At 42.5% G+C, this 25,071-nt stretch overlaps 1 protein-coding gene across 1 annotated transcript in view; it reads left to right on the top strand.

The window, feature by feature from the left end:
- pomgnt1 (protein O-linked mannose N-acetylglucosaminyltransferase 1 (beta 1,2-)) overlaps positions 1-21,045 on the top strand; it is a 94,109-nt gene extending 73,064 nt beyond the window's left edge. The window contains exon 22 of the mRNA XM_071486610.1: positions 20,916-21,045. Coding sequence (XP_071342711.1) covers positions 20,916-20,982 — 67 coding nt within the window. The 3' untranslated portion in view covers positions 20,983-21,045. The remainder of the gene's footprint in view (positions 1-20,915) is intronic.
- Positions 21,046-25,071: the final 4,026 nt, after the last annotated feature.

Genomic DNA, 25,071 nt, shown 5'->3' with positions numbered 1-25,071 from the left:
CAGCTGCACCACGTGTTTGACAGACGACAAACTGATCAATACAGCACTGGGAGACGGCATTATGACATCATCACCCAGAGATATCTGACACATGTGGAAGTGCATGCAACACAGAGACACAAACACCGTGAGTGAATCCCAAAGCTTTCACAGTGACAGGTATAAATCTTCTGAATGATCAGTGGGGAATGTTTCAGCAGAGCTGAGGCTGTCGGGTACAAACTGTTTATGTTTTACATTCATCAGTGTAAATGTCGACAAAATACTCACAAGTGACTCAGGTGGTTAATGGAAGTCCCATCGCAGATAGCTGTGGTGGAGGCTTTGATTTATAGTCCAGTCTTTGACGTCACTTGTTGATATCGGTTTGGAGTTGAAATGGCTCTATTGTATGTGTGTTGCTGATGTTAAATGGACCTTTTTTTTTTTTAAAAATGCTTCATGATGTATTCACACTGAATGATCTCTACCAGCATCAGAAACTTGAAGGACAAGTCAAAATCTGCCTATTCCAACTAAATTTTGGGGTCCCCGAGCAGCATCTCTGTAGCCGCCACAGCCTTGGCACTTACATTTTTAAGGAGGCACATGTCAGCTACAGCATCACCTGCAGCGTAGCTTCTCAGCCTGCACACACAACCCCCTGACACGTGAGTAGAAATTAGACTTTAGAATAAAGTTACTCAAAACAATGACAGTTACACTTTAACTCTTTAAAATCATCATCATCATCTGATTGCCCAAGATTTCACCTCATCACGTTTACTGATGCTTCTAAAACCTCGGATGTACTTTTTTAGCTGCGGACTTTTTTCCCATCTTGTGGACGTGCACATTGTTCCCTTCATGCTTCCTACTGACAGTTCTATAATGACGAAAGTCTGCTGCATCTTATTCCTCTGAGACATTGAGCTCCGCTGTTTCCAGCAACTATTAAAAACACATCAGTGAGTCACTCTGTTGTTCCTTCATGAACACACACACACTCTGTTCTCACACACACCGTTCTGCTGCCCCAAATACTCACAAGAAACTTAATGTAGATCAATCCACCGCTAAAAGTAGACCCCAACAAATGCACTGGGATAAGTACATTTCTAACTTTTTTCCTTCTACATATTACGTCTCGAATACAGTATTAAAAATGTGAATATGTGCAAACATTTACTCTCTCTAACTGACCTTCCATGTAGTACCAGTGGTTTGTGGGAATATAAAAAAATGGATTGTCAGATTGGACCAGAGAAACTGGGCGTCCAAAGTTGTTCCCAAAGTCCCGGCAATGAAAGGTGGGCTGAATTAAGTATTGCAGACTTTAGTTCACGCCAATGCAGGTAGAAAATCTAGACAGAGAACAGACTTGGCCACAGCCTGTTCAGTCCAGCAGACCACCTGCTGGTTCATCTCACCACACAGACAAACGCATATCTATACACAGCTCCAGTTTTTACCTTACATATGTCATACAGTCATTAGTGAGGTTTTATTTGATCAAAATTCACAAAAGGATTTCTTGACCCAAACAAAGATGGCATCTGGAAATAGCTGCTTACATATTTTCGCACATATATCCATCCATCCATCCTTTTATCTCTTAACAGCAGCAGTTTGCTAATCTCATCCCCTCTTTGTTTTGCCGTCCTCTCATTCTCTCTCGCCTCATTGTCTTTCCACAGTGAGCTGAGCTGGTTGACATTTTGGTGTCGGCCTTTTGAGTCCAGTCTCTCTCTCTCTCTCTCTCTCTCTCTCTCTCTCTCTCTCTCTTTTCTTATCTCTATGACACCCTTTAAATTACATCACATACATCAAATCACTTTCAGCCTTCGTCTGTTCACATGAGCTGCAATTATGGCTCCTTTACCCAATCTTCTCCTTTATGTATGATGAATTAATCTTCTCCTTTATCTATAGATTCAACATGGAGGTCTTTACATTAAAAATGCATTGAGTTGAACAAAGTTGTCAAGCTGTCTTTGTCATCCTCCTTTACATCACATCTTTATTCATGAGGAAAGACAGCTGAGTTTGGAGTATTTTAGACGTCAGGCATTGTGCATTTGAAGGGTTTATTGTTAATTTGCACACATAAAAATGATAAAATGAAGGAAAAAGAAAGACTGAAAAAAAATCAAAAACGACTAATCTAATCCAGATGACAGTAGCAACATAGGAAAAATGCAAAAATGAATAATAAACGTCAGCAGTGACCCGACCTCCAGTAGCTGAGGGTGTCGGTCTTTATTGAAGCATGTAATCTGCACAAAGGCAGCAAAGGCTTGTAGGTCTTGAGAGAGTAACATATGCATGAATACACATATATACAGTACAAGTACATTCCCCAAGTGATTTAAAAGGAGCAAGTACTGCATCTCCACTCAGGGCGTAATTATATCGCCTAGATGGGTTAATTTGGTCGGAAGACGCGCACAGTCCACCTCACATAAACTCCTGCTGCTGGTCCGTTTACATAACCAGAGTGGAGAGGAAGTTGTGTTTGAACAGACTTTCACTTCAGCAGAGTGTAAGTGTTTTACGTAACCTGTAACGTAAGTTGTGTCTAGAGTGTTTCCAAATTTAATCCTGAGCTTTCCCAGTTTAGTAGCCATCTGCCATGTAGAGGCAGATACAGCAGCACATGAGGTGGTTATATTTTTAGATTAATATCATATCAGAGTTTCTGAGGGAGGCATTTTTTTGTCCCTCAGTTAACCTTTGCTGACGAAAGTAACCACACCATGGATAGAACCAACCTCATACCATCAGGGCTAGAATCTCCATATCTCAATATTATTAAATGATTATAGTGTATAATGGAGCATGGCTAATAATGTAGGGGATAGAAATGTTTTTAAATGCACAGTATGTCATTTTGGCTGTTAGCGGTCTCTCAATCAAAACAATAACAAAAGACAGTGTTTAAAATGGTTCGATTTTATCCACTAACTTGGATTTTATATTTTAAATGGTTTATTGGACTATACCCACCGCCTTATGGTTGCCTTAGCCAACCTAGGATTAATGTCATGGCAGCAGGATGGTGAGTGTTTATAAGATGAACTTTGGTTGAAGTAGGGTTGGATCAGATCCTTGACAGGAGTCTGATCCAGGGACACTGACTGGTGAGTTCTATTTACACCTGGATTGCCTCATTTTCCGACAAAGAAAATCAGAAATGAAAAAATGTCTAAAATGTATGAAAGATTCTTTATAGAAAACACTCATATGAGCCATTTTTGTAACAGTCATTTGTGTTTATTGTGAAGAACTGACAAATAACCAGTTCACTGCTTTCTACCCTCTAAGAGCTTTCTACAACATGATAATTGATTTCTGAAGTCTTCACCAAGGCCCCTGTCCCTTCGAGCCTCATGGTGATTGTACTGTCCTCATGTGACCTTCTACTGTGCGAACAAAGCTTTCTGCTATGTTTCACAGACTTTCTGACAGGCCTTGTACTAAACAATCAAGGCTTCCTACTGTTTCACAGTGCCGCTTTTTGTCTTAACAAATTGATGTCAAGTATCCTCACAAGAGTCTTGATTGTTCTGCCATTGTGTTTGATTCTCCACACTGGCCTTCTAACATGCTTTCAACTACAATCTCAGCGTGTCCTCATAAGGCTTTGCTGTCCACATAAGGCTCTGATGTCCTCATAAGGCTATGATGTCCTCATAAGGCTGTGATGTCCTTATAGAGCTCTCCTGTCCTCATAAGGCTTGGCTGTCCTTCTAAGGCTCTCTGTTGTCCTCATAAAGCTCTCTGCTGTCCAAATGTGGTTATGTAAACCACAAACAGCTTTTTACAACCTCCTTGTAAATTTTTAGAGTCTTAAACCTTTTAGTGTCTCATCATCACTTTTTATTGTCCATTGCAGCTTTCTACTGTCTCCACAAGGCTTTCCATTGTTCACTGCTTTTAAATGTCATAGCTTGACTTATGTGTGTTTCTAAATATTGACCCTGCTGCTCCATCCAAGACAAAACCATTAGGAAAATAATTATTTGTAAATACATTTAGGCCATTGTAAGAGTAAAACATAATATATACACCTAGCAACAACAGCTGTGCATAGGGTTGCGACTTCCAACAAGCATGCATAACATGCTGTGAAAAGCCATTATGTTCTATCTAAACATCTGTCATCCATGTATCATAAGTGCACCAGTCAAATATGTATCAGTCCATCCTGCTGCACCACTAGTTTACCTCTGGAAGCACATAAAAGCAGCATTTAAACCCTGTCTGCCACAGCTGTGGGCCATCACAGGAAACAATAAAAATACTCTTAAATTGCTCTGACCTTTTTAGAGAACATTATTTGCTCCACATCAAATGGCCTCCTTGGTTAACTTAGCCCCACAATGCACCTGGGGCATGAGATCCATGTGTGTGTGTGTGTGTGTGTGTGTGTGGGCAGATGCCACTTCGAGATCAGCCCCTCTATCATAGGGGTTTAATAGGCCATAACAATAAAAGAGGCATCTTGAGCCAGCCCTGGGGAAATCAGCACAATTGTACAGCAACTTCAGACACGCACATGAAGAAGGAAGCAAGGAAAAATAGTAGTGACCTAATTTAAAGTCTACACTGCTCCCTCCTTCATCTCACATCCCTGTTTTCAATCTCATGATCTACACTGCTGCCGTCTGATCGGTGTGAGTTATGGCTTTCGGCACATTCAGCTCAACGCTCCAAAGACAAAGACATTGTCTTTGTATGTGTTCATTCGAAGCGACGCACGCGTGTTTGCCGATGTGTAAAAGCATGTGTGTATGTGTGTGTGTGTACATGAGGCCCATATGTTGCATTATGCAGTGGGACTTGTTAACATCTGTGTCAGTTATGACAGTGGTGGCTGTCCTCATGTCCATCCCTCTGTGTTTCCCTTCATCTTGTCCTTAAAACTTCCTTTTCATCTGGCGACAGCTGTGCTTTGCCCTTCCCGCTCCTCTGTGCTTTGTCATGTTATTGTTCATGTTTATTTGTCATGGGTGGCACTTCAGAACTCCATCCTTCATGAAACAAAGCAGTTCCCAAGATGAAGGCGTCTCAGGATGTTTGTGCAACACTGGCTGTGTTTTATTCTCAATACTGTTCTTACGTCGAATAAAATGTGTTTACCAACTGTTATTTTCCACAGCAGAAAGTGTCTTTTGAAACATCAGTATCAGTATTTAGATTGAAGTACTGAACACCTCATGAAACAGGAAATCACATGAGGACAGCAGAAAAACCACAAGATGAGGACTCAAAAGCACAACTCAAGACACAGGCGAGGGTTTTCAGGAATCAAGATTGACAAAGTTCAGTACACAGGTCATTTCAATCAAGGCAAAAGTAGCCTGAGGTGAGGTCAAAAACCAAACTGAGGTCATACATTAAGAAGCAACTACACAAGGAAAATTAGGCTGGTACGACTGACATGAAGGATGAAGACGAACTGGCAACAAGGGAAGGGAGAACACAGACGAATTATAGTAAGAGTGCAGAAACGATGGGAGACATTAGGGCAGGATGATCACTGTGGCGGGAAACACACACGACATAAAGAAACATGACCTGAGACACAGAGCTGACAGAACAACCGCAGTGGAACAGTGTAAAGCTTGTGAGCATTGGACACACATTAGAGACTTGTGAGAAATTGATGACTGGATCATAAAAACCATGTGAGGACAGTAGAAACCATGTGAGGACAGTAAAGAGTCAAGAAGAACAGGTTGAGTTGAGAGATGATCTTGGATCCAGCAGATGTATTTGTTTGGTGTCTGGTCTGGTCTGACCTATGAACTCTGATGTCTATGGTGTGTGTGTGTGTGTTATGATGATACATGTTATTCATCAGACTGGTGTGTGCTGCAGGATTGCACTCTGGAGCCTCTCACATCTATCACACAGGAGCTCGTGGGTGATTTTACACCTGACATCCACTGTGTGTGTTTCTGCTTTAGTCGTCAGTGTGTGCAGCTTTTTCCAGGAGAGCCTTTACATTTCTCATCAGTCAGCTGACCTGCTGTCCATACATGTTGGTCTCTATTTGGGCTCATGTTAAAGAGACACTTGTAACTCTCTACTCTGCACCTGTCAATCAAATGCAGCAGAGATGATTGACAGCTGGGGGCTGACAGAGATAAATGACAGTGAGTTGATGTTAAATTGACTTGGCTCCACGCTGGCCTCATTTTCTGTGAGAGAAGCTGTGATTCAGACACGTTGACACTCAAACAATATCCCCTCCAGCCCCTCCAGGATTTGTGATCATGCAATCACAAGAATTAATGGAAACTCAACAAGTCCCTAAGATATTTGTGACATTGTGGGGGCTTGTAGTTTTATAAAACTCATTGTTTACACACTATTATACTTCTTCTGTTTTTGTTGGGCTGTTTGTTTAATCGTTCCTGCTCGTAAAACCAGGAAATACTGCATTTGTCTGGACTATTTTCACCAATGAAATACTAAATATTTGGTGGGATGGAGTCAAAATAAACCACAGTTTATATGTGTGTTTGTGTGTGTGTGAGTGTGTGTGTTTGTGTGTGTGTGTTTGTGTGGTTTTAGGGAGTTGCTGGGCCTTAATTGGAAAACAGCTCCTGGGTGCAACATGTAATGAGTGTGTATCAAACCCTGGTTTATCTTATTCCTCTGTGCTCAGAGCTCATTTGCTGTCCAATCAGAAATGCATCAGTGAGCCTCAGCGCTGCACTTGGTGACATGTTCTTTCATTACCACGAACACAAACTCACTGTAGTTTATTTTGACTCAACGTGACACGCACCCTTCTCCTGGGAATATTAATCCACTGCTGAAAATAGTCCCAACAAATCCACTTCTGTTTGAGTGACGTTTACTAAAAACTTCAGCTCCCACTTCATTTATAAAACTAAATTATACATCTGTGAAGTTTTATTTGTAAAATGGACATCTGTAGTAGGAGAGCTGTAGGAATGAGTCCTAAGCGTTAGCATCTTAGCACCTCCTGTTCCTTTGTTCAAAAGTCAATGGGTTTTTTTAGGTCTGTGGTTAAGACAACATCGGGATATTATGATGTTTAATTCTACGACATAAAATCCGTCAGTAAATTCCTCAGTTCTGATTCTTGAAGCTTCTTCGTCTGTAAAAAAAAGGCCGGTTGCTAACAAGTGTCTAAATGAGAAGACAGAGGTTGTCGGGGACGTTCTCCACTGATCTCCTCACCAGTCCACCTTTACAGCCTCGTTGTGTTTCTACTCGTTCTCACAAACTGTCACTAACTCTGTCAGAGGAAAGGCTTTGGTAGAAGAGCTCAGAGCTGAATCAAACTACAAGCTGAAGGTGAACATGAGCTTTTTACTGCTGCTTATTGAATTTAAGTTTTCAAACATCATAAAGTGGAGTCATTAGTGAAGATTATCCTGCTGAAGAAAACATTTTGTTTGTCGGTTTATTTTCTGCAAAAGCCAGTGTTTTGGCTTTTGATCAAGTGATTTGTTTGTTTTGGTCTTTTAATGGGATTTTTTTGATTTTAGGAAAATATCTATTAAGTAGCTTAGTATTTTAATGACAAGATATATCTCTGAGCGAGACATTAAATTATATACAACAGCAGTGAACTGCAAAACACATCAACTTATGAAGCTACATACATGATTCTTTTGAAAATGGTTCCTGTATGGAAGGTCAGTCATAATTACGCCCATTATATGAGTGAAGTACAGTTCCATACAGCGATGATGTACAGTAGTAATCTTCTGAAAGGATACTCGAGAGCAGGGTCACACACACATCAAACACAAAGAGACACACGTTCAGAGACTTGCATTCATATTCAGCCGTCGGGGTGTGCATTAGGTCTGGAGCATTAGGTCGTGCAGGATGCAACGCAGGGAGTCAGATCACTCCATATTCAAGGCCACTGCTCGCTCTGAATCTGTGGCCGTGAATCCCTTTTGAATTTGCCATTAGGCCCTGAATAGGGCCGTGGGGAATGGGGTGCGGGCGGCGTGTCTGTGACGGCGGCGCTGATGGAAAGCTGACCCTCCACATCTTTTACAGAATCCTTGCCAAATGGAACGGACCAGGGGTTGCAAATTGAGACCTGGCTTTGTTCAGCTGCTGATAGGATTCAGCGTGATTCATAGACCCATTATCAAGCTCCTCCGAACGTGTGTGTGTGTGTGTGTGTGAGCTCTGTCCATGCTGAATCCCACACAGTGAGTGTAATGGTCCAAGGGGTGCAAATGGAGACGTGTGGTGTATTGTTGCTGAGCTGATGATAGGATTCACCTGCACATGATGGGAGATCCTGTGAGGCTGTAATGGAGGTGATAGAGTGTGAGGAGGATGTTTCATGAGAGAGGAGATAGTTATTTTCTTCATATGTCACTTTTTTTCTCACCTTGCTGGTAAGAGTAGATGTGTGTGTGTGTGTGTGTGTGTGTGTGTGTGTGTGTGTGTGTGTGTGTGTGTGTGTGTGTGTGTGTGTGTGTGTGTGTGTGTTTTGCTCACCCTTGGACCGTCCCTCAGCAGTAACTCTGATTAGATATCATTTCACAGTGCGGTCAGTATGGGGAGGAATCTGATTGTATTACAGGTAATCCAATCACTGCTCGGTTTTTACAGCCTGCTGACTACTGTTACACCCTGTGTGTGTGTGTGTGTGTGTGTGTGTGTGGGGGGGGATCTGTTGAGTTGTTGCTGATGTGTGATTGCGCCATGAGACTTAATATCAGGCTCTGTAGTTTCATTGGGCTGTTTCCCGCGGCTGTGTGAGGTCACACCTCTCTGACACCTGTAAAGATTTTCCATTACAGGAATTAGGTGACAGCTTCAGTCCCTGTGGATGCACAGAAAAACCTGAACATATCATTTTTTTTCTCTAATTTATACTCGACAAAAAAAAAAAAAAAAAAAAAAACACAAACCAAAAGATGTCGTCATTGTATTCATCTCAGGCTCAGATATTAAACTAAATCTCAGACTTTCACTGAGAGACAAGTCACTTTGTGGTGATTTAAAGAGCGTGACAGCGCTGTCAGCCCCGTGCCATGGCCCCCTCTGTGGCCCCAATCAAGCATTAATGGATGAAGTGGGAACGTCATGTGACAGTGTGGATTTCACTCACGCAGTGAAGGTCAAAGGCCTGTTGGAAAACTCCGAATCATTATACTGGTGATAATTAATAGTGACCTCGCCCTCTGGGGAAACTGTGCACAAATCTGCACCACAGAGACAACACGCTGCAGACACGCAGAGAAGAAGTTAACGTCATATATCCTGGAAATGTGTTAATCAACAGGTAGATATAATCAAAGCAGAGTGTGAGCTGTCCAAAGCCCCACCCCAGGTCCAGTGTTCATTACACCCCAGTGACATATTGAAGATATTTCTTTTCTTAAAGTCTCACCAGCAACAGAGAAAAAATGTGCACTTTGTCCTGAGGACGATGTGGAAAGTCAAAGGGCTCCTGCTCTGGGTCCTGGCAGGTCTCCAGATCCCCTGATACCATCCACCAAAGCAGAGATGATGAGTTGAAAGGTCAGAGGGCGTCATGTGATACTGCCCACATGTTGACCTTCTGACCTTTCAACTGCTTCCAGAGACTTTTTGCCACATTGATCAAATACACAACAAGTTTAATAAACGCAGAAACAAAATGTCCTGAGCCTCACAAAGACTCAGAACCTGCTCCTGAAGCTGCACAGGCTGAACCATCAAACCATCATTTCACTACGTTTCAGTGCGTTACATGACTGCAGTAAACCAGAATAATTAATTAACTAAAGACAAAATGGACAACTTCAAAACATGAAAATGATATTCATACTAATCAGAATCATTGTAATAATTTAATGAATGCAGTAATTAGAAATATAATCACAAACAATCTGTTTTGGCTCTACACACTACATATTATCATATGTTCATCATTAATCAGTGTTATTTTGTTTAATTAGTAGTTTAATCTGACAAATGTCAGAAATGTACGTGATGATCCTGGTTATGTCAAAGGTCCAAACCCCAGAGGACGTTCAGCTCAGTCTCTATAAGATACAAACAATTAATCAGGCCTGATAATTGTAGTCAATTAATACTCTGTTGATTGACTAATGAATTAAATATTTCGCCACTGAAGACACTGTGGGCTCTAAATATGTCTACGAGTAAGTGATTTTTAGGTGTATGCATCCAAGAAAGTGTGTGTGTTAGTGTGTTTGTGTGTTTGTGTGTGGGAGAGAGAGGAGAGGAAGGAGCCCTGTCCTGCATCACACTGACAGCTGATTACATCCCCGGTCCCTCATCCCCACTGTCCTCATGCAATAACCATCAGACACACACACACACACACACCTGCCTCATATGATGAGGCCGAGACTGCTGCATGAGGCAGTGATCGCTGTGTCATATTTCATCATGGTCCTCTAAGCCTCTCCACCAGCCCTGCATCATGACACACACACACACACACATCCAAGCACATTAAGCCCAGCAGAGTACAGCCGAGCATGCTGGGATAGCACTCTGATGATACAGTGACAGGGGCAGCCACTGAGACAAATGGACAACATTACAAGCAACATCAAAAATGTATGTATGTGTGTGTCTGTCTGTGTGTGTGTTTGTGTGTGTGTGTGTATGCGTGAGAAACCTTTATTTGACTTCATCCCTCTGTCACCTCATCTTCATCCTTTCTGCACAATCTGTCTTTGGCTGTGAAATCTCTCTCTCTCAGCCTAAATTATATTTTTGCTCCAAAGTCAATCTCCTCTTTGTCCATTTACCCTTCAGCTGCTTCACACTCACACACATGAATCTTTGTGTTGGCAGATTTGTGTAGGTTCTGACCCTCAGAAAGCTTCAGTGCGTTCGGGTACTGTCCAGACCGGAGCCCAGCAGGTGTCACAGGGGGAAGAAATCCTTAATTTCTGTTGAGGAATGATGAATTTTTGATCTCTGAACTGTGTCAGCTCTTTATAAATTTAAAGCTCCATCCAGTCTAAAGGCAGATGTCCATGTGTTTGTGATTATAAAGCAGGTCTAGGTTCTATATTAATACTGTGAAAGTATCAAAGCCTCAGTCCACAGAGAAATGCACACAGCCTGTATTCAGAAACTGAGCCTTAAAACCAGCCGTCAGGACTTCTGGAACTTTGTGATGTCACAACAAAGCAGTCACCACCCTCAGCCACGCCACAAGCCTGGACCCACCATCCAACCTTGCAGGATTTGTGTTTACCTGAAATCTGCAATATTTTAATAAGATCATTCAGAAAACAGTCAGCCAATCAGAAGAGAGGTTCAGATCCTCTCTTCTGATTGGCTGACTGACCTGTTGTTACTAGAGCTCCAAAGAGAGGAGATGTAATTACACTGAGATGGTTTTTGGTTCTTAAAACCACAGATATATCTTCTGATGGAGATCAACACGTCAGATAAAACACAGAACAAGAGTAAAATATGGGGCCTTTATTATTTATTGTATTATCTCCAAGGCAGAGCCGCCAACACAACAGCATGAAATGTTGCGAGGAAAACCTCAAAACTAGGTTGGAAAAGGACAATAATGCTGGATCTGGCAGCTCTTTAGTACATAAACCAGTGTGTGGTGTGTGTGTGTGTGCGTGTGTGTGTGTGTGATGAGTATTAGTTCCCGCAGTCTCTTGACATCAATTGGCATTAGCAACACTGTTGCCCTGGAACCTCCAATCAAACAATCCCAGGAAGAAGAAGAGGGTAATGTCAGTGATGGATTCTGGGCTTGTGCCTCTGGGTTCCTCACAGACACTTTTATCAGCATGAAGGACACATAATTAAGAACGTGTGTGTGTGTGTGTGTGTGAGTGAGTGAGTGAGTGTGTGTGAAGGAGAGCAAACACTGCCATTAACTGTTTTTTTCATGTTCGCTCTCTCCAGAAACCAGATAGCAATTCAAAGTCTGCTTATCTCCAGTCAGAGGACACACTCTTCATTCTGTGTGTTTCCCTGTGACAAATTTTCTCAGAGTCAGTGTGTGTGTGTGTGTGTGTGAGTGGTCACAGGTCTGCTCAACTAATCGTATTGATTGTGTGCATGGAGTCCTGAAGCTAAGCCAAAAACATTAAAGTGAGTGGAGGGATGGAGGGATTATCTGTGCTCTGTAGAGCGTGTTTGCCTTCTAGAGCTGCAATAAAACATCAGTCCATCAGGGTTTTTTTCTTCTTCCTCCTCAGAGACCGGACAGTTTATTTGTTCGGTTCATACTGGTGGTGGGGGAAAAGTTTTGTCTCATTTGTTCACCTGAATGCGTTGCAGGCAGCAGCAGCAGGAGTCTCTTCATCTGAAGCTGCTCTATTCTGTAGCAGCCATTTTTTTAAATCGTTTTTGCCGTTATTACAGCTGAGAAGGAGACAGGAAAGTCAGGGAGGGGGGCGGACATGCAGCAAGGGGCCTCACATCGGACCCGAACCCCAGCCCCTGTGATGAGGACTGAGTCTTCATGGTTCTCACTCCACCAGGTGAGCTGCTGGGACTCAGGGTAATCACCTTAATAGGTAAAAACCTAATCCTTAGAAACAAATTAACAAAATTCTTCCACATCATGAAATCTAACCGACAGCTGCACTGTATCCAAAAAAAAAAAAGACTGAGAATAAACAAAATAATCCTGTGAAACATTATTAAGCAAATGTGTGTAAGAGACTGTGTTTGTTCCCTCTCAGCAAACGGTTTACAAAAAACCTCATCATGAAAATTACAGTAAGTTGCTGTGATGGTTGATACAAAACTCTGATGTTTCAGTTCAGTTCAGTTTATCATCACGATACAAAGCAGAGCCAACGAAATTACAGTGTCAATCAAGGCAGCATCAAAGACAATATAATAAATAATATTAAAATTAACATATAACACAGGGAAATGTAAAAAACATGGTATATAAATAAAGTGACTATGCACAAAGAGACACGTGACAGTGTGTTGTTCTGTTCGTTTTCAGTCAAAATGTGTGTTTTGGTCAGATTTTGAATCAGCAGTGAGGAAGGAGAGTGATGATGTCACAGTTTCAGGTGGATGGGAGACAAATTGGGCCTGATGTGGTGGTGGAGCTGCCGTTCATCTCCCCTCCTCCTCCTTCTCCCCCTCCTCCTCCTCATCAGCTCAGACAATCATGCCTCTCGCTGAACTCGATCAATACACACCTGCTTTTTCAGCCACTTCTCTCCGTCTCTGTTCTCCCTCTCAGCCCCCCTGGTGGATTTAATCTTTTTCTGATACTTGCTCGTTCATCCTCACTCTGCTCCATCTCCTCCTGTTCTCCCAGGAGTCCCCGGACCTCCCACAGATCTGATTAAACAATTCAAAGTGTAACTTTCACTGTCACCGCCGTTAGAAGCCCAGTGGCCAGATGTAGTCAGCTGCAGGTGAAGCGACCTCTCAGAGAAGCTCGGCCTGCAGATGTTCGACAACAGATGTTTTTGTCTTTCAGACACACAAACCCAATTCACTTGCAGATGTAGAATAATGTTACACAGGTAAAAAAAAACATTGGTTGTGCTGGCATATTTACATTTAACTGTTGAGTGACAAGATCTGCCCCAAAACCACATGTTTACACTGAAGTCATGAATCCTTCTTTTGGCTGAAGAAATAATGATGGGAGCAAATAATCTGCTGCCGGTGATCACAGACATTTAAAACCTGAGAGAGCAGCAGTCAGTGAAGGTGATGAATGACAAGCTGCTCACATCATCTGCATGTTTTTAACATTTGGTGTTTCCTATTAAAAAATAAGGAGGAGATGAAAGGTTCGTTAACATCAGAACCACTGTGAGTATTTTGCTGATCGAGAACTGGATCTAAATGGAAACAGGACTCGTCCCTAACTTCATACAGCGTTTTCAAAGTAACTCAACAAACTGTTATAATGTTGTGTTTGTGCTGAAAACTCGTAACATTCAAAATAACCTTATGATTTCCAAGATCATTTTTGGTTTTCTTCTAAATATCCCTCCATTATAACCATTGTTACTTTAACAGTGCTGAGGGTTCAATGAGAGAGAAGGTCATTGTCACGGCTCAAATTAAGGATTAGACTCCGGTCCCAGAAGGGCAGGAGGCCTCGTACTGATCAGCTGTACCATTGATTTTTGTTGGCCAGACGTTGACAGACGGCCACAAAGCTTGGTTATCTGCTCAGAGGCCCCGGAGGAGACGAGGAGGAGGAGGAGGAGGAGGAGGAGGATGAAGAGGGAGGAGAAGGAGAGGAGGTGAAAAAAATCGAAAAGGCTCGAAAATCGAACGTTGCACAAAGAAAGATTATACATTCAGGTGTGTGTGTGTGTGTGTGTGTGTGTGTGTGTGTGTCGGGTAGTTAAACACCAGACTAAATCAGCTTGTATTAACAAGAGGAGATAACACATAGTAAAGCTTGTAAAGCTCTAAAATGCCGACAGGCTGCATCTGCAGCTTCGCAGAAAAGATCTTCCCTTGGATTCCTGAGGTTCTCTCGTCTCAGGGGCAGTGAGGCTGTGAACTGTCGACTACACACACACACACACACACACACACAAAAACACAAACACACACACACACATACACAAACACACACACACACACACACACACACACACACACACACACACACACACACACACAAACACACACACACACAGATTTCCTCATGAGTATCATGTTCCCGCTGTGACTTTCCCATCAGCAGCATCATTAGAGAACCTGTGACTGTGTGTGTGTGTGTGTGTGTCTACAGTGTATGATACAGAGTTGTTGTGTGACTGTGTGACTTACACCTCAGTCTAATGGTCTCTGTATTCAGCTTTAATCATTTAGCAATTAGTCACAAGAACACACACTTGCTAATTATAAGTGTGACAAGTAATGGTATGAGTTCATTACTCACTCTGTGTGTGTGTGTGTGTGTGTGTGTGTGTGTGTGTGTGTGTGTGTGTGATGATGCACTGCTGTTAGTCAGGACAGAGCAGCTTTGATTTTACATTAAAGAAATTATCCGGGACGTTTTCATGTGACCGGTTTATTGGCTGAGGACATGAGACCAGTTCAGAAGCGTCCTGAGGATCAGACCTGGTCCTGACTGATCCGGTTTCTCTTTACACCAGGAGCTCATCAGTTTCCCCCGTTGCTAGACCAATCAGAACTCTGCTTTCTGTAAGTCTAACAGACACTGAAGCCCGACTGACAAAACAGGACATACTCAGAGTCCAGTGTGCAGACGAGAAAAGCTCAGTGCTGAAGTTGTGTTGCTGTTGGAGACTCACAGACGGTTTATTGGTCTGTTTTTTAACAGATGATCACAGAGCAGAGGCTTAACAGGCCGAGGCTCAGCAGCCACAGAGGGAGGAAGTGATGAAGACAACTGTCGACTACTACAGCTGCCTGTAACTGTGGTGGTGCAGCTGATGGTGAAGCACAGCTGTTGTCATTCACCTGTGTTTATGCAGATTTTATTCCAGATTTAACATAGTGAGCATAAACCAATGATCTGGCAGCCAGGCTGTCTGTCACAGTCCTCACCAGATGTTGGCCGTGATGCACAGTTTGGTGTTTGACAAATGAAGCACCAGTCAGCCACAGTAGCCCACTGAGCTCTCTGACTGCCCCCCCTGCAAAAGAAAAAACAAAAGCAAAATTATGTTTGACCATATTTCATAATCATTTATCAAAAATGAATAATTAACACTTCACTTTTTCTGCCATTTTCTGTCACTACAGTTCACAGGAGTCACCTAAACCTCTCATATGCAGACTATCAGTACACAATACAATTTACCAATGTCCCCTAAATGCCTCATATGCAGGTTATTGTTATAGGCTACAATTTAACCATGTTCCCTGAACGCCTCACATGCAGGCAGTCTGTAGATGCTGGATATAACACACATCATTACGGGAGCAGACTACATAGTGGTCCTCTGTGGGAGGCTTAAGGGGGTTTTGAAGTTGTTATTGCAAAATTAGCCAATAAGAGGGGCCATTGGGGGCCAGTTTTTCCCCTTAGGTGCCTGGTTTTCCTCTCCTGATGATTCACCTCTGAGCCCAGTGTCAGACTACTGGCCTCCTACCACTGTTCAAATGTGGTGACTGGTAACAGCTGACCTGCAGGGGCTCACATTAAACTGATGCAGTGGGGCGACAGGTGTGGACGTCGTCATGTTGTTTATTTAACATCCTAACTTTTATTCACTTTTACTTCATAACCAGAAGTGATTCTGAAGGCAGCAGGTTTGTTTTGCTGCAGTGACCCTCTGTCTTCTTGTTGTGTTGCCTTTGATGCGTCAACCAGCACAAAATCCGGCTCTTTTTTTTTTTTTTGGTTGTTTTTGTCGCCTCTTAACATGAATCAGTTTGAGGCATAGAGCAGGATCCATGATAGAGACGCAGGGCGTCATATTCCACAGCTTTCAGAAGGATGATGCTCAAATCATCCCCACAGTCACGTCTCAATTCAGCCCAGAGCCCCTCCCTGTGATCTGCTGCTTCACGTCGAATTACAGGGAAGTGAAAATGATGGGAGGATGGACGAGAGGCGATGGGGGGTGGGGTGGGGTGGGGGTATGGGGGTCTGTATGTAATGAAGGGAAGAGGCATTTCGCTGCCTGAAACCTGTTGCTCTTCGTAGCCGAAAACATTTTCTTACACCAGGGTTTTGTCTCTAGGGATCATTTATTTATGTGATTTATTTTTCCTGGTTTTATTTATTTATTTTCATTGTCATTTTGGCATCTATGACCCAGTTAGACCCCCCCACCCCCCAGGTCTGGTCTGGTGAAACTGCCCTTTAGCCTTCCTGCTCCAAGCTGCTGGAACATGTTACTCATTCATATCAGGATAAAACTAAACTGAAAAGGTCCTTTTTAGCTGCACCTCTCAGCTGATCTTAATCATTTTAATTTCTTAATGGTTTTTAACTCACATTATTCATGTGTTTAATTCAGTTTTATCTTGACACCACCCACACAGTTTTTTGTGGCAGCAGCTTCCACCCACCCTGATGATGCTCCTCTCTCACATTTTGAAAAGATGAGCGTTGACGTGCTCTGGCCCACAGGCTTCTTCTTCTTTACCTGGGAGGAAAATCTGTTCTTCCCTCAGCAGAGAAATTATTCACGAGACAGACGGAGGGAGAATCTGCGCTTTGCTTTCTTCCCTCCATTAGATCGTTTACGTGTGAGTGTGTTCATGGTTGAAGTCTGTGTATTTACTGATGTCAGAGGGTTAATGTTGGTCAGCAGGTCGCTCCACCACTGGTCCAGTGTTTCCCTGTCAGAGGATGAGCTGTGATACAGATCTCATGTTTATTCAGTTTATTGTGCAGTCAGCTGTCCAGCCTCACAGGCTGCAGAATTATACTTTTACTAAAATTAAGACCCACAACCTTTCAGAAGTCTAATAACTTCATCTGCAAAACCACTCAGCCTGATGAGGTCCCTGTTGACACAGATTCTCTCAGGAACAAGAGTCTCAGCCTTAACAGTTCATATGTGCAGCTGGTTTTACAGCATCTTTAGTGTCTTTGACAGGGAGGGAAAAGACCCAGTGGACAAAAGCCTGTACAAAACCCACAGTGGTGAATTCTCATGCATCACAGTCCAGTCAGCTGCTGACAGACGTGCATGAAGCGAGGCCTGAAACAGTGGGGCAAGTGAAAATTACTTTCATCATCGATTATGCTAAAAATGATTTTCTTATGTAACTGGTTAATTATTTTGTCTGGTAAATGTAGTGAAGTTGTGAAAAAGTTCCCATCACAGTTTCCCAGTTTCTTCAAACACTTTATCTCATCAAAGGTTCTGTTTATAACGACATGAAACAAAAGGAAGCAGCAAATGTTCACGTTGGAGAATCTGGAACCACAGAACGAGATTTCAGCTGAAATGTTTCACTAAATCCTCAAAATCTGCAAATTAATTGACTAATTGTTTCATTGTTAGAGCTAATATTGAAAATAAAAAAAGCTGCATTTTTTCAGTAATTTCCCATCTGTTTCTAACGAGGTCCCAGCTCTGACAGAGACTCTTCGTCTCTGATGTGAAGTTTCCTGAAAACTGGTGCAGATCTGCGTTGTGTCTAACTCACCAGAAACACTGAGATGTGGGTCAAGAAATAACATGAGAAATCTGCGACGCACTCGTCGTGTAATATTCATCATTTGCTGTGAAAATGATGGAGAAAAAAATGGGAATAATGTTTATGAAAAAGTATTTCACAAAGAAACAAGGTAAATAAAACTCGAGCAGTTAAAAACAGATCAACCAGACTCTGTTTTTAATAATCCATGTCCCCTCTCTGTCTTTCCTCTGCAGCGCAGCCTCTGGTCATTAATTAAAAAACCAAAGCAGAGAAACACCAGATTCTGATCTTCTTCTTCAGAGCAAGAAAAAAAAGACATAAAGATTATAATTTGAAGCAGGACAAGATTCAGAGTGTTTGGGCTCTTTTGAAGAGGCTGACAGAAAAGAGCTTCCTCCAGTTTGATCTTTGCCTTTCTCTCTTACTCTCAGCAAATTAGAACATGACCCAATTTCCGTCAGTTTTTAAGCAGACTCTTTTTTTCCAGCTGAAGCCGTCTGTAGGAGTTAGATAACGCAGACTTGCAGCCTCCTGGTGGGCGTGAAGGAGTGTGTTTCTCACCCGTATATACTCTATATATATGTGAATAACTTAGTGTGCAGCTCGGTGTGTTGCCTGGGTGCCTGAAAAATGCAGAATTCACACATTCACTATTGATAGCACATTGCATCATTTAGCGCTGGGAGGCAGAGGGGGAGCGGATGTGAGGTGGTGAGGGAGGGGGCTGAAGAAAGTCCAGTGTTAAATAAAGCTTTTTGAAGTGCAGCCCTGCTCCTCTTCCATCAGCCCCTCCACCCTCAGCTCCACTTTCATCTCACCTTTTCTACCTCGACCTCCTGCCGTGCCCTCGGCTCTCCCCTCCCATTCATCCCTCCATCCTTCCATCCATCCACTCCTCACCCCCCCACACCATCTCCATCACCAGCATCGTTACCACGGCTCCATGCTGGGCCTCATACACTCATCTGTCTTCCCTCCTTCTTCCTCTATGAGGGGAAACAGGAGGAGGAGGAGGAGCAGGCTGGATGAGGAGGGAGATGGAGAGGAGGTGAGGAGTGATGGAGATGTTGTCAGGAGGAGAGAGATGTGGAGCTGCAGGGTGGTGGTGGTGGGGGGGTGAGTGACTCGTCTGTCAGGAGGAACGACTGCAGTGCCCTTGGCTGAGATGAGTGGCGGCCATAGAGGCACATACACAAGTGGAGTGTGAGTGTTCACAAGTCTGTAAATGATCTTGTACACACTTGGGGGGGAGGCAACAGCTCAACAAAACATATAACACCAGTCTAATAGTTTTTAGACATTTTGAGACAATTTGAACAAATACTGAACATTATAACCTTGATGAAGGAGGATTCATTGCAGGACTGTTATTTTTAGCTCAGTGTTCCTAATAAACTGACAACTCAGTGTATTTATATATATATATATATATATATATATACATACATGTTGTATTTTCTCTGCCTCCTGGGAGCTGTGGAGAAAACGTGCAGCGATGGGAAAAGGACACAGGGAATAATTGCTGCCTGTTGAAAGGCGACTGGTGAGACTGAAAATGTGAGACCTTTTCACGTGGTCCCTGAAGGCTTCATTCATGTGTGTTAGAGCGGACGGAGCCTCACAGGGATGAAGTGGGAGATGTTTCCGCTCTCACATGTGAGTGTAACTTTAAGATCAAGTGTCCATCAGAAACACCTGCAGAGAGACAAGCTGTCAGGAAGCAAGATTTCATCTAAAAAATGATGCACTCTGCGCTTTTTCCTCCATCGTTTGCCTGCAAATTGAATAAAAACTGCTTCATAAAACTTATTCAGCCAGCAGGATGAAATATTAGTGAGCAATTACAGAGAGAAAATGTAGACATGCAGGTTTTGTTAACTAATGATGAGGTAAATGGCAGCATGAAAGGTCAAACTATTCAGATTTACTGTCATTACCATGCAGGTCAGTGGATTCCCATGTGTTTAGACTGAGATTTCATTTAAACTTGACTCATAATCTAAATGCCAAGCTCACATTTTACACACCAATCAGCCAAGCTGGAAATAAGACATGTGAATTATTGTTCCTTAACCTTCTCTGTCATGTGGACCCGGTTTTAGGCCTCAGCTTCTCACAACCACACAGACTCAGTCCGGATTTAGGAACTGACATCAGGAAGAGCAGATGGATTCTTGCTGGAGTGAAACAAAAGGAGAAGAAGTGTGTGAGGCTGACTGCCTGTGGATTCCTCCGCAGCCAGCAGTGTTTCTATAAACCTGACAGTGTGGTGCTGAAGTGAAATATGGCCTCGAGTCTCTGCTGCTGCTGAACTTGAGCCTCACAGTCAGTTTTCATTAGAACAGTCTGCTCTGCCATCATCACAGCTGCCGGCCTCGAGACGTCCTGCAGCGGCATCACCATTCATCACTGCTGAAACACACACACAGGGGAACACACACACAACGGGATCTTTATACCACATTCATTTACTGCTGTGTTTTCTCTGAGCTGTCAGTGTTTATGAAATGCAGTTTTTGAGCAGCGTGGGAGCAACGTTGGCCTGACTCTGGGTTGGTTCCCTACTTTGGTCCAGATAAATATTGAATGAATATGTTGAAATATTTCAACAGCTATTGGACGGAGTGACTTTCAGACATTCCTGGTCCCCAGAGGATGAATCACTTGATGACTTGTCTTTTACTTTTCTGTGTAGCTAAACTGCAACAGCAGCTACGTTTTGTAGGAAAATGAATTGTTATCAGATAATATTGTCTACTAACATAATGAGGATTTGTTGTTGCTTTAAGTGTCTGAGCAGCAGCTTATGATGACTGTAAATTAAGATGGATGTAACTTCTTTGACGCCACCACAGGTTTCTGAAGAACGGTTTTGAAGCTCAGAGTGAGCTGCTCCACCGTCGCCATCTTGGCAGTGTCTGACTCCGCCCCTAACTTCCAGCTAATCCAAAAGTAGGCAAAGAGGCCTGTGGAGCCAAGACTAAGGTAAATGACACTTTGTGACACTTCTGCTGTAAAGTTGGACATTTGAACATGGGAGTCTATGGGGACTGACTCAGTGTTGGAGCCAGACTCTAGTCATTAGAGGAACTGCAGCTTTGAGCTCCTCACTGTTGATGCTTCATGTTTCAGACCACTGTCTTTCTCTGACCTTAACCACAGACAGGACTCTGTCCACCATCCACCCCAGCCACCTCCCTGCTGGTGAATCTGCTGGCAGTAATAAATGTGGTGCTTCATAATTCAGCCATTACCTTTCCTACTAAAAACATCTGCTGTTGCAGTTTCGTTGTATAGAAACATCATTTCTGGGAGACTGGGCTGCAACATCCACTCACTGGATTAACACTAAACCACAGATATTAATCATTCCCATATTATTAATCCTGATTTTGGGTTCAGGGGGAAATCTCGTAGCGGTTATGGATGGATTGCACCTAAATTTGGTCCAGATATATATGTGATTATTATTTAATAGGATATTTTATTTCCTGTGGAATGTGTCTTAATGACTCCGGTTATCTCTAAAAAGAGAACTCCATCAATTTAGCACGAGACTGATGCAGCAGAGCAGAGCGGCTCGTGTGGCTGTGGACTTTTAGTTTTTATGGAGCTGAGTGCTTTTAGACTCTGAGGGAAGCAGAGCATAAACTGGGACACATCACATCACATCCAGAGTTTACTGCACAGTCCTCTGATTTCCTGTCCTTTGTTTGATGTTTGATCGCAGGTCTATCTCTTCAACAACCCGACTGCCTTCATCTCATTATATCACACTCCCACACTTACACACATCACACAACCACACATTGTTCGCCTTTTTTTCCTCTTGCACCCAAACACACACACACACACACACACACACACACACACACACACACACACACACACATGCTGTGCTCCCACAGTCGCCTATATAACTGAATATTTAATGAAAGTGTCGGAGCAGCTTACTGTATTCAGACGGGACGCTGTTCACTTTACGCTGCTGATGGAATATTTATACCCAAGAGAGGAGACAGCTGCTGTAACCACAACTGGCCTTTGAAGTCGTCTCCTCTCCTCAAAGAGCAGAGAGAACACGAGGGATGGAGAGAACGACAGGTTTTACAGTGTGAGAGAGGGAGAGGAGAGAGAGACTGCTTGCTGTTAATTGATTGCTCTCTGCTGAGGCACCCAATGTGCTGTTATTGCAGAGGGATCTCTCGCCGTTTCCCCGAGGTGATCTGGGTGTAGACGCTGCTGAATCAGTGTTTCGGCCCCATAGGCGGCGGGTGGCTGCAGCTGCAGGCGGTGGAGAGCTGCACCTGTTTGCTCCTCCGGCATCTGATGCTGAGTTATGGTGATTGTTAGGTGGTGTCTGTCATCGGCAGCGTTCAGGACGAGAGTGGATGTTCTCAACCCAAAAGCAACAAACACATGATGCATGAGTGTTTAATACATTTAAAAGTTTATGTTCAGCATTACAGAATCACATCCATGACGTCTAACAAATGTGTTGAACGCATTTCCTTACTCACATTACATTCGCAAAGCCACTTCTTTTTTCTTTTTTTTTTTAAGTGTTTCAAATCCATCCATGTTTACTTGTTACCTTCTTCGTTCCTATTTCTGTTGGCACATTGCTGCACATCCTGATGTGTTACCACCAAGCATCAACCTGAAGGCTGAGACATGAAGCTTCAACAGTGAAGAGCTGAAAGCTGCAGTTAGAGTCTGGCTCCAGCAGTGAGTCAGTCCCCAGAGACTCCCATGTTCGAATGTTCAACTTAACAGCAGAAATAAACATGTTTACAGCCTGGTACAGAAACTGTTCTGGTCTCTGGAGATAATTTACTCCTTCATGACAACTGTACGGGCTGAATTTTATAGAACTCACCTGTTTACATTTTATTGAGGACTAAAGTCATGGAGAATTGAGGGTGTGGTTGTATGATTGCTGCAAACCATCATGCATCAAAGTCTCAGCTCTACACACCTCTTTGACCATTTTTGCATTACCTAGGAGTTAGGGGCGGAGTCAGGCGCTGCCAAGATGACAACAGCAGAGCAGCTTACTCTGAGCTTCAGAAACCTGTGGGTGACGTCACAGAGGCTGCGTCCATCTTTGTTTGCAGTCTGTGGTCACCGCCACCTGTCGATCAGTGCACCTGTTTGTTGCTTCAGCTTGTTCAACATGTGTCCATTTGCACAGTGTTGTTGTCACTGTTTTCAGCTTAGCTTATATCAGGGCTGTAGCACATCAAAGAAAAAAGAAATTCAGCCCTTTGTGATGAAGATCAATATTACAAAAACAAACATTTTTTTCCACTTGCCTCTCAGGGCCAGTGTTCGCACATCACAGTGGAGAAAAGATTTCTAGTCACGTTTTCCTTCTGCATTATCAGTAGGCGTTTCTACAGATGTTTGACGTACAGGCCCTGCAGACAACAACTTTTGATGCTTTCCATGGCTGGAAACTTGAAGAAGAGAAGAAGCTCAAGGGGAAAAAGAGAAGTCTCACAGGGTCAAGTTCAGTTTCTTATGGGAGTTAGAAGTAAAATAACATAAAACACCTCTCTCTGTCTCTGCATCAGCCGTCCATGTAACCCAGCCTCTCTGTAGTGTCTTGTCTGGTATTGAGATATCTGAGGCCAAGAAGTAAGAGAATGTGAAATCCTGCTCTAATATCTCAGCTGGAAATCAAGCAGCGGAGAACAAGAAGACACAGCGTTCTCTCTCACCATCAGAAGGGAAACCGGTCGGCTTCAGTCTATCAGAAACTTTCAGTCTTCAAACTTTTCATTTTATGTTTGTATGTCAGACTCCTCATGTTCATTTGGTGCAGCCAAATGGATCCCGCTGGACTCTGTCAGGTCTGATCATGTGGTGCATCGTCACTATTGCAGGAGAAAAATGTGATTTTGAAACCAAATGGAAAACAACTTTTTGACCACTGAAGCTGGTGCTCTTTCTGTTTGGGTCAGTGTTTGAATTGAATGTTTTGTGAAAATATAAGTCTATAAGAAAAACTTTTATGTAAGAAAACTTGTCCTCCAAGTTAACTTCTGGACCAACACATAGACACATTTCCTCATCTGACGCCTCCATCAGCAGCACGTTTGTCTGTGTCAGCACTACGGTTGAGGTTTGGTTGGGTTTCAGCACAAAAACAACCTGGTTTGATTTAGAGAAAGATCTCAGTTTGTGTTTAAATTATCACCTCGCTCAGTTAAGGGGTTTTCTGCATCATGGTTACAACAGGAAACACATGGTTAAGGTTATTGAATCATCACTTTAACATATAAGAAAATATTAGCCTGTTCTGTTCATCATAAGCAATAAGATAGATCACTTGTGCCTATTTTGACGCAAGATAGACCTTTGTTCTACACGAAACCAAACGAAATATTAATAAACATTAATAATTTAATGCTACTATAAAATAATTGTGTAAATAAATAGTACTATTATATTATTTAAAAATGTATATTTTCTTAATAATATTTTTACTGGGATAAAAAGCTACATTTTATTAGTAAAATTTCATGTAATTTTGATATGTTGCAACTGTTCACAGGGTTGGGCTCAGTTGCAACATCTGAATTCTTCCAATCAAATAAATATTGTGAATGATGTCTCTTATGTTATCATCTTTAGATGATTTGGGTAATTAGCGGACAGATGTAAGTCTAATATATAAAAGTTTGGTTGGTCCAGTTTAGAATATGTGAAATAAGAAATGTAAAAAGTCTTATAACTGTCCCCAATCTCTGCTATATGAATAACATCCTAACTTATTTTATCTTATTCCCTAAATTAAAATACATAAAGTCTAAAAGCAGCACTGTTTTTACAGTTAAGGATAAAAGTTATTAGTTATGCTTTAGAAATTAGCCTAATTTATTTCAGTTTCATGTTGTAAACCAGATTACAAATTTAATGTCATTTTAATTTTTCCTAATCATCTGAATTTGGAGCAAAGCTTCCCTGGCTGACATGAGAGCGTGTAACAGTGAAGGAGTGCTGCTT

This window comes from Trachinotus anak, unplaced genomic scaffold (genome assembly GCF_046630095.1).
Source record: "Trachinotus anak isolate AG129_WGS33_773 ecotype Australia unplaced genomic scaffold, CSIRO_AGI_Tana_v1 ptg000010l, whole genome shotgun sequence".
NCBI classification, from domain to species: Eukaryota; Metazoa; Chordata; class Actinopteri; order Carangiformes; family Carangidae; genus Trachinotus; species Trachinotus anak.
Note: the sequence above shows the minus strand (reverse complement) of the source record. Positions and strands in the feature narration are given on the sequence as shown.